A 14,492-nucleotide genomic window follows, 5' to 3' on the forward strand; every position below is an offset into this window, starting at 1 on the left:
GACTTACTATTTTCTGTAAAACTAGCTAATAAAAAACAATCTTTCCTGAGCCTATTCTCTATGCTGTATTAGAAGTTATAACTACTCATAGATGGTGGCAGTAGCTACATAATCTCTTTAGGAATTTATTTGGCCCTTATCTTAGAATTGTAGCACCAGTCACATACATCTCTATACTCAAACTGTAAGTTGTTTGGGGTAGGCACCGTCTTATAGTTGTGTGTTTGAACAATGCTTAGTTCAATGAGATCCTGATCCTTGACTGGGGACTTTCGGCACCTCATTATCCGGAGACAATGCCGTAACAAATAACATGCAGATATTCATAATTGACATTAACCTTCACATACTTCCTCTCCTGGTTAGTGCATCCTAAGTGACCATAAAAATGTAGGGTTGAAAGCGACCTCAAGAGGTCATCTAATCCAGCCCCCTGCACTGAGGTAGTATCAAAGAGCAGATTAAGATTTTGCAGCTGCTAGTCACAGTTTGCAATATAAGGTGATTCTTCATTGCTTGTATCCATGTAATCATTTACATCTGTGCAAAGCACTGCTGTTCTGATCTGGTTGTGATTTATACAGACTTTGCATCGGTGTAAATAAAAACACATGGTGCTCAGGCCCTAATGGTCTATTCTTGAAGGGTGAGATTATCACAACCAGTCCAGCTCCTGCATGCTGGGTGAAGGAACAGCATAAAAGGGGATCTACAAGCCCTGGATCTGAACAGGAGAGAATATCTCCAGTGCATGAATGTAGTAAGACAGTCTCAGGCTGTTATATGAGAGCCCCTTCACAAGGTCAGGTACAGACGGTGAGAGGCTAGGGATGGGAGAGACATGTCAGAGGTGGACCTGCAGCATGGAGCACTGCAGAAATTCTGGATGACACTGGTGCCCATAGGCAGCTCTGGGCAGGCTGCTGTATCTTAAACATGCCTCCAGGGCCATTTCTGCCCCCAGAAAAATCTGGAATAGAGTGGGTGCAAAGGTGGCTTACCATCACCATGGTTCCCCCTCTCCCTAGGCTGTGAGCTATATGCTGTGCCTCCATGGGATGCAACTCAATATCTCCCTTGAAGTCCTCTATGCTGAAAAAACTATCATTCTCACTGACTTCAGTGCGAGGTCTGCCTGCATAGGGAATACCAGATAGAGCCTGAAAAGACCAACACTAGAAAGAAAAAGCACATCCCATATTCCCAGCAAGAGGTGTTTTGACAGTAGCTGGTTGGTAAAGAGGTTTGAGAGTAAAAAAAGGAGGATAAAAGTTGAAGGTCCTGATTCTTATCCACACCAGTAATAGTAGGATGCAAATCCTTACCATAATACTAGTTCCATTGCTTTGAATGGGTGCATAATTGGGCCCTAAATGAGAAAAGTCACAACGTAAGTTTAGCATGCTATTTTAGGGGATCTTTCTTGAAGGACTTGAAGATGACATCTTAGAAAGGTCAAAAGCAGCATTCCAAGGATTTCTTTATATTGTCTACTTCCTTTGCTTTGTGCAGTTATACCCATTGCTTCAGGACCCAATACATGTCCTTCATTCTGACTTTTTGTAACTCAATGGACATCTGATTAAAATATTTTTGCATTAACATTGCACATATTCATGGAATTGAATCATTAATTAGAATCATAAGCACCTGTGTGCCATTTTAAAAATCATTACGTTATTTCACGTTATTTTTCTTTTAAATATACAATTGCAGTAAATTCAATGATTTCTCTTAAGACAAAGTACCTGCTTGTGTGAAACTAATGCTACTGAAAAGTAATGGCTGAAACAGGCTCTCTTAACACTTCTAAATTTCAGTCTCTGTAAGAAGAAAACAAAAATAATACTATAGTAAACTTAAAGGAACCCAGTCAACTTAAAAATCCGTCTGAAAATATTTGTCTATTGTAGTTGCAAACAATACTTAAGGTTACTATAACTGAAAGAGATCAGCGGAAAAATATTGTCCTCTCTATTTACTTTGTTCATTTGACTGCACTTAGAGGAAACAGTAATACTAACTGCACACAATCTAGTCAATTAGTGCACCTTCCCTATTTATGTGGGTCTTTCACACAAACACAGGAGAAAAAAAACTGCACAAAAAAACCCAGGAAAATGTGATTGTAAGACCACAAAAACTGGCAGGAGACCTCAGAAGCATGTGCAGTGAACAGACTTTAAACCTCTTCTTTTTAAAAATTGATTACTTCAAGTTGACAGCATCCCTTTAACTGTAGAAGTTTAGATAGTTCTAGTGTTTCCCTCCATATATATAAATTAAAAGATTTCTGTCTGTTTCATGAAGGTTTTGAAGAAACAATTTATCTTCTAATAGGCAACAGTTTTAAAAGTAGATATTTAAATATTTAATTACGGGGTTTTTTTTCTAACATATTAACAGTAACATCTTATCCTAAGGCTGGAGTAGTCTTTGAAATATAGAACCACTTTCTTGAGCATTTAAAATATTTCAGTGTTCACCTACTGTGCAAAGTATTATTAATAGGAAAGGGCAAGCTAAGTCACAACTGAGCCAAACCTTAACCCAAACCACAAACTGGAAAAAAAAACGCACCAAACTGTTTTGATTCTGAACCAAGTTTTGCCTTCAATTTTTGCAACCCAATTTCCTCCCTAATTTCTAGTTTCAGTTGAAACTGGGAACCAGGAAGTAGGTTTTGTAGGAGAACATAATTTGCTGAGATTTGCTGTGTTTAAGAAAACATCCCACGGTTTGTGTACATATCCAATTCAACGTTCCAAACCTTCTCTAATTCACCTTTCACTTAGTATGCTTATTCCAAAACAGCTGTCCTTTCTTTGACAAAATTCCCATTGATTCCATAACTGGTGGTACTTCCAATCACATCTGTTAACCAACTGTTATTGTCTTTAATGGGAGCTTTGCCTAAATGAGGACTGCAGATCCACATTTTCCTAGACTACAAATATCCATGTATGTTCAGTGGTTGAATTTCAAATGTCTCAACTGATTTGAAAGTATTTACTGGACTGAGAGATATTTCTTACATATATACTGTGGAATACCGGCAGAACCAATGATAACTTTCAGGCTTGTAGAAACTTTTCAAATGCATCAAATTATTGCCTCAAACCTAAAATTTGCCTTCCCTTTAGCAGAAAATCAATATTAAATATCAGAATCTATTTTCAATTACTCTATTGAAAAAAACTCAGGTAATTTAGCAATCCTACTAGGCCACCACAAAGGTGGGTGAAGCCACCCTGTTTGTATGTGAGGAACTGAGGTGCTGCTTCAGTTGAGACAAGAGAAGTAAGATATGGGTGAAGAATGGAGGGAGAGAAAGAACAATGTTGACCCAAACTTTTAGCTAAGGAGCTTTACCTTGCCCTGCTTTCCGGCGAAGGCTAGGTTCTTCATGAGCAGGGTGCAGGATACACTGTTCACAGTATATCTGATTACAAAAACATTTCCAGAACAAATGTTCATTGACAATGTAGTAAAATCCCCAATTTGAAGAACCTAAGGTTTGCTAAAATATAATATTATAAAAGGGAAATACTAATGAGATTTTTCATTTTTTTTCCTACTTGTCCCCACTCTCCTAGAGAGACAAGATGGGATCGATGTCCACATGAGTGCTGTGGCTTCTGTTATTTTACAGCACAGAGCAGATGTACTTTCTACATATCAACTCCTTGTACAAAAGTTTGAAAATGTAAAAAGAAATTACAGCTCTAGTAACCAATTCTTTTCCAGGCTTAATTTTAACTGTGACTTGCTCTTGTAATTCACTGAACTTCCAGGGAGGGGGAAAAACCTCCCTATCCCAATGCCCCAAGCTGAAATGGGGCACTCAGGCAACACCTGCTTCTTCATGATGTAAGTGATCACGATTTCAAGCCATCTTCCGTTGGGACAACCTCCAGGATGATTTGCAATGTTTCAGTTACCCTGTCTGCAAAGATAAAAGTAAAGAAACTGGAGATATGTGGGAAGCAATCAAGGAAGATTTTCCTAGAAGAGCTTTCAACTCACCAATTATGTGTGTTCATAAGTATTTAGATGTACCAGTCATAGCATCATAAGGTGTCTCATTTAAAGAGCCCTACCACTGTGTTCCTTTTCTAACCACATTTTGCTCAGCTCTGTGCCAAAAAGGGACAATTACTAGGTATAGAAAGGTTCTTATTTGTTGGAGAGACTTCTATTTAGACATTATCTCTAGAGAGTTGACTCTCTACAGTTGTTCAGCTCAAAACAAAATAGTTAATGTTGCAATAAAGGTCCAAATATGCTGAATGATGCACCCATATTCTGTGTCAGAATCTGCTTGACCAAAATAAAATATTAAATATGTGCATGTAACGCCTCTGCACTGGTTTAAACATGTTACAAGTCAGATACAATTTTATATTTTTCTTTGTGACCTTTGCTATTATTAAAGAGAAGAGTCATGGATTAGTGGGATTTGTCCTTTGAGTGGTGTGCCTGTTTACACTGTTGATGTGGGCACCAATCATAAATATTGAATACCAAGGAAAGATTCACTTCTTCTTCAAAGTTCATCTTAAACTAAAAGGCATCCTTGCCACTCAAGGGCCTGATTCGCCGCTGCCCAGCACCTTGTGTAGTCATTTACACCAGGGCAAAATGAGGGCACTAGGGGGGGTAACACACTACCATTCTGATTTGTTAGTGTTTCACACTCACTCTGCACTGGTAAATGACACAAGGTGCAAGACAATGGAGAATCTCTCTCTGTGCAGCTCTTCTTCTCTGCTCTTTTTATTTGGGGCGGGGAGGGGGGCGCAGAGGTTTCATACAATATTTAAGGGGAGGAGTTTTTTCAGAAGAAATACTTTGCATTGTAGCCTGGATTATGGAAGTGAGAAGCTGCAAGCACTGAAACACCCATGGTACTTTTGTGCTTTAAGCAGTGGCTAGAGATATTGGGCCTGATTCTCATTTACACTAAGGCCCTTTATACCACTCTGGCACCGCAAGTTATCTTTGTATCCATTGTAAAGCCCTTTGTGCGCTTCCAGGGCAGTTTAAAGGACCCTGAGCATAAACGAAAGTCAGGCTCATCTGGACTGCCTTCATAGGCGAGCTCGGAGTCGTTATCTATAACCACAGAATAAAGGCTGGGAATGGGAAAGAAACCTCACAGTAACAGCAGTGATTCACTGGACATGTCGATGACAGGACAAGGGGCCTGCTGCTGCTCTCTAGCATAAAGCGGAGATGAATTCCTGTGGAGCCCAACCTCATTAACTCAACAAGGAGAGCAGCACTGAACATATCATGCTACACCTTGAATGGGCACATGGCACCCTCTAATGTCTAGAAATAGCAGGTAAAGAATGGGATGGATTTTACAAGTACAGCATATCTCTACCCTGATATGAGCTCAGCCCTCAACATTCAGAGCAATTGCTGAATTTTAAATTCCTCAAAGGTTGGGGGATGCTCAGCCCATTATAAAGAGACATTGATCCAGATTTAGGGCTGTGTAACAAACACCCCCAAATTCATGTGTTTTGGCTCAGCTCCACCTCTGATTTCTGCTACATTCTTTTCATTATGAATCTACTTTTGTAGGGTGCCCCTTTTCTTGGATCTTTGGTTTCAGGTTAATTCTGTCAAAGGTAAGAAAACAGCCAGGTGCAGATATGATTTGTCCAAGCACATTGTGTAAAACTATGTCTCACAAGTGTCTGATACTAGTGAAATATTAACTGCCTGGTGCAAGATTAAAAGCCATTTGGGAGTGAGAGAGCTAGAGAGAGAAAGTGAACTCAAACATCCCTCTGGCTACCTGCATTGGCCAGGCATATTAACTTCACAGTAAGTGAAGTTATTTTTATGAAATACGGTAACTTGATAAGTAAGATGAATGCTCATGTTGCAGTCTCTGTGGGAGATCAGCTAAATGCATTATTCAGATCTCAGAGAAGCATCCTAAATAGACTTATTCTGAAACAGTACATGTGAAAAATGCTCTTTGGTCTCGACAGTGCAGCAGTATCAACTCCTGCAAAGTAATATCATTTTTAAAAAATGACTCCAGGGATATTTCTCACTGCCTACTCTGAAACAAAGCTGTTTATTTAATGAGTGGGTTATCACCTCCTCCCCACCTCAAAACTCTCAGCATCAGTTTTCTCTAACTACTATTGTTACTATAGGAATAACACAGGGAAGCTGAACAAGCTGTTTCACCCATATTGACAGGTGTCTGCTGCTTTCCCCTCTGAGCCAGTACTGTGCGTCTGTATGTGTTACACAGGCATCTGGCTTGATTTCCTGCATGAGGATCCGGTGTTCTCCAAAGGGCTAGAAGAATCAGCCACACTGTCACAGCTGGTAGAAAAAGCATAATGTATATCCAATCTCCCTTAAAGAGAATATTTTCCTTTCACCTGAGTAATGTAGTTCAACACTGGCATCCTGTGGCCGCAGAGTTTCAAGTAACTATGTTGCAAAACCTCAGAGCTTCTCACCAGAAAATGCAAACAAATATTGTTGGTTTATTAAGAAAATATTTTCTAGTTCCTAAACGTCAAGTCAAAGAAATCATAAACTAATGTGGACATCTCCGACTCAGAATAGGGCTGGTTAATTGCTGCTGGGAGGCACAAACTGGCCTGTCATTGGCAGAAGTACATGTTGCATGCACACAAGATACTTGTGCTACTTTATTAGGACAAGCTCATTTTAAAGGTCCAGTAAAGCCCAGTGGTGTGGAGTTGGGGAGAGCCCTTGATTTTTTATTTTAATAAACTGTAGTGGGGAAACCAACTTCTATTCAAATCTCTAGCTTTCACCAAGTGTCTGCAGCATAAGGTAAGCTTTTCACCCAGTTTTGTTTAACAAATTGCCCACCGTTTCTCAAATCTCTTAGGAGATCTTGCCTATATTTCTGTTTGCACTGAAACTGTCTCATGATAAAACCTCACAAAATAGGGATGAGTAACAAAAATTAAAAAGGGAGTGGGACAGCATTTTTTAAAATTAACTGTACTGTTTTTTCGTCTCTAATCAAAAGAGATTCAGACAGCTCTTCCCCAACACATCAAAAGTTTCACAGGTTTTTGAAAAAATTCCAAAAATAATATATAAACAATTTTCCTCAATTAGATTCAGATGTAAAAAAAAAGAAAAAATACAGCTAAGTTACTTCAGGAAAATATGTTGGAAGTCATTCACAGAAAAGATGTAAACAACCATCATGACAATATGTCAAACATAAAGCATTTTATCCCATAACTTTGCTTTTTAGTAACCATTAAGAATCAAAAAGAAAAGGAGGACTTGTGGCACCTTTATTTATTTGAGCATAAGCTTTCGTGAGCTACAGCTCACTTCTTCGGATGAAGCTTATGCTCATATAAATTGGTTAGTCTCTAAGGTGGCACAAGTCCTCCTTTTCTTTTTGCGAATACAGACGAACACAGCTGTTACTCTGAAACCTGTCATTAAGAATCACATCACCATCTAGGATCCGTTTTAATGAAGGATTAATTAAAGGATCCAGCACAGTTTACTTTAAACAAAGTCCTACTGCAGCCCATAGGTGTTTGGTTTGAGTAGTGAGTGTAGAATCAGACCTACATTTAGGGCAATGCTTTAGTTGTCAGAAGCTGTTGTCCTCTCAAGGAAACATTTAATCTATTAGAACAGGCAAATGACTGTAGGAGGAAGGTCAGTAACTTAACTGGGATCAGATACCTGTGTGGTAGGTGCACAGGGGTTCAGTAATCTGAAATGTCTTGTTTAAAAAATGCTTGTCTGTCTGATTGGTTTAAAGAATAAGCATGCTGCAGACATGGCCATTTAATTAGCCGGAGTTTAGTTTAATGGTTACAGCATTTGAGTGAAAAGCAAGTGGTTCTGCTGTCCCTGGAACAGAGTGGTGACAAGAATCGAAAGGCCTTTCCAGTTTGGGGCTTATCACAGTGTGGCTGACCCTTTAAGGGGAGTTGGGTCTCAGCCCCATCTGTGACATACTTAACTTGCCACCCCAGGGGAAAATGGGTCATATGACTCAATCAGGCCTCTGGAATAGATAAGGGAGAAGCCTGGATACTCAGATGCCAGAGGAGAGATGGAAAGAGAAGGGAGGCCTCCAGGAAAGAAGCAAGTCTTGGGAGCTGCTGCTCATTAGAGAGCCATCCCATAGGAGTTCAGGAAGGACTAAGAGGGAGAAACTGGAAACAGCCTGGGAACGGCTGAAAGCTGAAGTGTGTCAAGTTGTATGAGTTATTGAAATTGGACCAGACCCTAAGAAAGAAGGGGCTGGGCACTGTTTGATATTGGCAAGACGACTCTGGCTTTGTGTTTATGTTTGTACTGGTATAGCCTGGAAAGGGTGGTGTTTTTGTTAATTACTTAGCTGGAGGGCTAAATCACAGCAGCAGCCAAACTGGGCTATGGAGTTTTTGAGCAGTCTTAACAAGGGGGAGGGGGGGAGTGAGGCCCAGTGATAAGGGCCACCCCATGCTATGAGAGAGTGTTTTGGGGGTGGCAACCCCATTACAGAGATCGACTGAAAAGTTCTGAGAGAGAAGGAAGAGTCCCACATTAATGTGGACTTACCTAAGAGCCTTCTGAACCACCTTGGCTTCTTGTCCCATATGATAAAGAGGTAGTAGGCGGGGACACCAGTCAGGGTTATTGCAAAGCCTATTCCCGTATTGACAGGATCAGAGTAAAGTGACAGTGCAACCATGAAGAGGCAGGTGAAGGAAAACAAAGCTGGAATAAATAGCGGCACCTGAAACACAGGCCAAAAAAACCCCCAAAAAACGTTATTACTTTCCACTGACCTTGGTTATTGAATGACACTGGTATTTAATGTTCCATGAAATATAAATTGGATAAAACACAGCAGCACACTATGGTTCTGCAGAAATACTAGTGTTTTGGAACATGTCTTTGAAATGTGAGTAACTAAAGAATATAAATTAAATACAGTGTGACACAGTAAGTTCTACAGCAGTCTCTTAATTACACACTAAAACACCACAGCACTTTACATCCTTTAAAATGTAAGAGTCATAAATATGTTATATTACAAAAGTCCTTCCTCTAGTCCTCTCTTAGATAAGCAGCACTAACTATAGTAAAGATTTCTTCTTTGATAATTACCTATTACACTCTATTTTAAAATAAAGCAAAGCGCTCAAGTCACCAGCTGTCTTGTAAAATTATTAAGTACATACTGATATCCTTCCTAAGGTACAAAACAAAATCTGGCTGGAGGAGCGCAAGTTAAATTGTCATTTGACCACGGATAAAAGATATTTGATAGCATTAGGTAACTGACAGTTACTGAAGAAGTATTGTGCTTCTGACAGCATGACTGATTATGTTATCAATGCCATTCTGAAAGCAGAAAAAATAGCAATTAATTCTCTCAACTTTCGAGGGTGATGCTGTAAACTGTCTTTTCACCTCTTTGAAGGAGGTGCATGATGGTGCTGCTAACTAGAAGCCTACTGTAATGGAGAATTCTCAAGAGATGATCCCCTTGCCTTTAGACATTACCAATTCTCTATTGTACCCTGTCAAAGTGTTGTAAAAAAGAAATCACCGAGAAATGTGCTAAGCAGCTACCCTTCATTTATACGCCTACAAGAATGCAACAAGGCAAATTATTTTCTAAGTTAAGATAAGTTTCTTCCTCATATTTAAATAGGGATAGGTTTTTGCTACTCTTACTCATGCTAAGTACTGTCTTGCTATACAAGTAACCTCACTGGGAATATTCACATAGTAAGGTACTACTTAATATAAATAAATGTGACAGAATCAAGGCCGAAATAACTAGCAGGCCAGATGGAGCAATTTTTCTGGGTGCAATTTAGTGCTCAAAAGTAACTGTTGTGGGTACAAATACCAGTAATTTAATGTCTAATGACCTGTTTGTACCTGAAATTGGTGATTAATGCCAAATAAGGCTCTGCAGAGAGATTAGGAAAATAAAAATTAAAAAAATACCTTCTTGATGTCTAATTACCAATTTTTGTTCCTGACATTAATTCTGGTTGCAAAATGTAGATGACGTTGTTTCGGCCTGCAAACCAAAGGCCAGACTGAGGCCCAGCTGCAATGCCCCCAAAATACTGGCAGTTTGAAAGATACACAGCTGTGTACAATTAGGAGGCATCTTCAAACAGTTTGTTAGATTACAGAGCAGTCAGAACCTACTACCTTAGTTCCTCAACATGGTGTGAGCAAAATCGATCAAACACCTTCATTTTCACACACGAACCTAAATATAAATATACAACTGCTTCTCCCCAAACCCCATCAACAGTGAACAAGAAAGACTTCTTCTCTAGAGAGAAACATGGCTAGATTAATATATTTGCTCTTCATCAGAGATCTTGTAGCGAAACAAGCTGGGAATTCTAAAGTTAAACATTTAAACTACAGTAAAAGAATCAATTCTGTTAGCATCGGTTGCCTGCCAGCAGCTAACATTTTACTCCAGAAAATCTGTTCCCTTAACATCAGTCTGTGGACTAGGCAAGGGTTAAGTACAGGGAGAGAGATTTATGTAAAAACAGTCAGATTGCTGAAGTTACCTTGAAAGGACGAGGCATATCAGGACGTTTATATCTGAGATAAATCAGCCCAACAACTACCAGCCCAATAAAAAGCCACCTGGCGAAACTGAGGAAGTTCAGGAGGCTGTACAGATCCCCAGTGAAGAGCATTATCATTGTTAGAGGGTGCTGCAAAAGAAATTCAGAGCATAAGAGAGACTTAATGCACACACTTCTTTTATTTATATCATCTTGTATTTATAGTATGACTTTCGTCCCATAACCAATCACAAACTACACACATACTGCACCTCTGAAATGCAATCACCTCTGGAGTGGAGAACAGCAGCTAAATTGTCACCCAGAAGGATGTACACAGCAGGGGAAGGGGAAATTTTGGTCAACACCAGGAAAGCCCCTACTCTTATGAGAAGTGCCCTGAGATCTTTAATGTCTACATAGAGCACACAGGAACTCAGGTTATGTCTAAACTAGACTTTTGCACTTTGGCAGTTAATTAAATTTGCAGTTCCTAATATGTTTGTAAAAACTAGTGTAGAAACTCCACACACATTTGTTCTAGGCTACAAACTTTTTTTTTAATCAGAGGGATCAGCCTAGGTTAAAGAATAAACATTTATAGCCTGGATCAAATGGCTGGGGATTGTCCACACTCGCTTTTACAAGCATGTTAAGTATCACAATAATGCAAGGTAAAAATGTCTAGTGAAAACCAGCTCTCTGTTTTTATGGTCTAATTCAAAAGGCACAGCCAATTTATCCTTTTTGGAATGAAGGGCTAGGTCAACCTGGCTATAGGCTATGTGTTGACTGCCAAACAAAAAAGTAAAAAATCCTAGTGGAGACAGGCTGTGTAGTTTTTACTGAGATGTAGTGAGGCAAGGTCAACCCTGGGTGGGAGGTGGAGGCATGTAAGGCTGGCCTTGCCTAGCTAAATTGTGATAAAAACTACCTCTACCTTGTCTCCACTAGGATTTTACAGTGAGATAATTAACTTGTTTGGTTTTTCAGTGAAAAAAACTAACGCACCACACATAGATTTTTGGCAGTAAAGACCTCTTTGGGATTTGGACAGGAAGTGTAAATATTTCAAACATGGGGCTTACCCCACTGAACACCCCCTCTGACTTCCAGCCCATTATCATTTCCACAGTCCCCCAAATGTGCTAGTTTTTTTTACAAATAAAAGATACAGGATAAAATCCTCACCTCATGAAATCAATGGGAATTCAGCATTTGACTTCAGTGCGGCCAGGATTTCACCCATAGACCATGCCCCCCTAAAAATCTAACTTTAAGCATGATGCTGCAATGCAGGGAAACCAATGGTGGAGGACAGAAATAGGGGTAAGACACAAAAAAGGCTACAGATAGGATCACATGGTTACTTCAGCTTGTTATATGCACATCTTGATATTAAGAGTTCCCCTAGCCACAAATAAGCTGGCATGTAATAAGCAATATCTTCCTTTCTTCACTTTGTGTACTGAGCCTCGAGCACTGAATGTGCTCATTTTCCTCCTCTCCCCAAAACAAGCTCAGCCCTCTACATAACACACAACAGGAAAACGAAGAGATGCTAAGGGTCAGGGCAGAAAATCATCTTTGTAACAACTGCACTTATCTCTAGGATGGCATGAACAACAGGAAGAGTCTGCATAAAAGCCATCTTCATATAGAAGCATGCTGCTTCTAGAAGGAAAAGTAGTGTGTGTAACTGGTACTAACACAATAAAAGGGAACTCAGGAAAGCTGCACCGTGCCAAGTGCTAAACAGAAATGTAAGTCACAAAAGAGTCAATAAAATATTTAGCAAAACAAATGGAAGATTGCAGGGTAAACCAAATACATTAAAACATTCTCCCCCCCCCCCCCGCCCCCACTTAGGGAACCCAATTTTCAAACTTGGGCACCTAAATTTATGAATAAATGAATAAATTTAAAATTAAACATTTAGCATATGGCTCCACTGCAATTGGATGTGTGATTGCAGCACATGGAGACATATCTGAGCTAGCTTGAATCTTGCTAGGGCAGGTACCAATAACAGTGAAACCGTGGCAGCGTGGAAGCCAGCACAATATGTACCCAGCCTCCCTAGCAGGCTTGTAATCAGGTAGCTAGCCCATCCTGCTGAGCTCCGTTGCTATTAGCACTTGCGCTAGCTAGACTAAAGTTAGCTTGGGTGTGTCAGCACGTGCTATAACCACACCTGTGTCTGACTGCAGTGTAAACAGACCCTTAAACTGATATGTGCACATTTAAAGTGAGTATTTAGGCACCTATTGTAAGTGTTTATTTAGGCCCAAATCCTGCTATCTGATTGGATCAGCAGACTCCCTACACCAACATGGAGTCCCACTCAGGTCAGTGGGATTGCACATGTATACAAGGGTCAAGCCATCTGAAGCAGGGCCATTGGTTCCTCAGGGCCTGATGCTGAGAGGTGCTGAGTACCCCAATTCCCACAGAAGACTGAGTCCTAAATGGAAATTTATTTACAGACATAACGTTAGGCAACTGAGTTTGAAAATTAGGGCCTGAGTTACTGCTCTTCTTTTTTCCTAATGCTTTCCTGCATAAATTAGTCTTCAGTGTGAACACAGAGCCAACTTTTAGCTGTGAGTCTGTCTTAGGAATTGGTAACTGGCCCATCACTATACTACCTTGTGCTTTTCCTTTCTTCTCATAGCCCTTTCACAATTGTTTCTCTGTTCCCCATCTTTTCAGACACGTTCTCACAAAGATTAAAAAGCAATCACTGCACTGCTCAGGGCTCCCCCCTCCTACATTACCTTTGTGTATCATGGTTTGCATTTTTCACATTATGGTGCTCTCAGACACTACTGTTTAGCTATGCTTCCAATTAAGTGAATTTGAGTTTTATTTCTCTACTTCCTTTTTCTATGAGAATTCATGTCACTGAAAGGGGTCCAATTAATCACTTTCTTTCAACTTTCCAAATCCTTAGAAATAAAGTGTAATGAGACAGGATTTAGGTAGCAGCCACAAAGAGCTAAGTGCTACCATCAGAAACACAGAGGAGGAGGCACTAGAATAGATCACTTCAATGCCTACATTCCTCTGCCCCTCACCAAACCCCAAAATCTAAATAAATAAATGAGACTCCAGCAGTGCCCCCAAGTTCTGCTTGAATCCTCCTGTGCAAGCCTGTAATACAGAATATTGCGCAGGAACATTTGGTTATATGATTTACCAAAACAATGATAGCTGGCAGAGGAGTGTGCTTGCGGACATGAATCATGGAGAGAATTTCCGGAAGGTGACCCTCACGGGATGCAACGTAGAACATCCTGGTGAGAAGTAAATGTGGACAGACTTTAAATACACTCTATTACAAAGAGAAGTCAAAGCAGTTCACTAGAGATGCAGAACACATTCAAAGTTATCCTCAGCAGCTCTACTTATTTTTATTGAAGACATTCAGATTTTATAAGATAACAGAAGCCCATACTCAGAAACCAAAGCGAAAGGCTTATAACCATTCCCCATCCCGACATTATCAGTCTTTACCAGCAGTTAATATTAGTGTTTTCTCACATTTACCCTACCCCATAGAAATAAAGCATCAATTCATTAGGTATTACATTAAAAGGATTAATTTTAAAGCAATTCACAGGGCTTTAGCAATGTGATAGTAATGCCAAACATGATAAAAGACTATTGTAGTCAACCTCTCCTGATAGTTAAAGGAATTAATCCGGGCTTCATTTGCCCTTCTTGGTTTTGGGTCATGCCTTAACTAGTTCAAAAAAGAACAAGATAAGTTCATGGAGGATAGGTCCATCAATGGTTATTAGCCAGGATGGGTAGAGATGGTGTCCCTAGCCTGTGTTTGCCAGAAACTGGGAATGAGTGACAGGGAATGGATCACTTGATGATTCCCTGTTCTGTTCATTCCCTCTA

The 14,492-nt window shown here is 39.9% G+C and overlaps 1 protein-coding gene across 1 annotated transcript in view; it reads right to left on the bottom strand.

The window, feature by feature from the left end:
* Positions 1-2,562: 2,562 nt before the first annotated feature.
* The window catches only part of SLC7A11 (solute carrier family 7 member 11), a 75,017-nt gene continuing 63,087 nt past the window's right edge, over positions 2,563-14,492 (bottom strand). The window contains exons 9-12 of the mRNA XM_084627144.1: positions 13,783-13,879; positions 10,584-10,733; positions 8,590-8,767; positions 2,563-3,946 (exon numbers count right to left, since the gene is read on the bottom strand). Coding sequence (XP_084483270.1) covers positions 3,879-3,946; positions 8,590-8,767; positions 10,584-10,733; positions 13,783-13,879 — 493 coding nt within the window. The 3' untranslated portion in view covers positions 2,563-3,878. The remainder of the gene's footprint in view (positions 3,947-8,589; positions 8,768-10,583; positions 10,734-13,782; positions 13,880-14,492) is intronic.

The sequence above is a fragment of the Lepidochelys olivacea genome (assembly GCF_965140295.1).
Source record: "Lepidochelys olivacea isolate rLepOli2 genome assembly, chromosome: 4".
Classification (NCBI taxonomy): domain Eukaryota; kingdom Metazoa; phylum Chordata; order Testudines; family Cheloniidae; genus Lepidochelys; species Lepidochelys olivacea.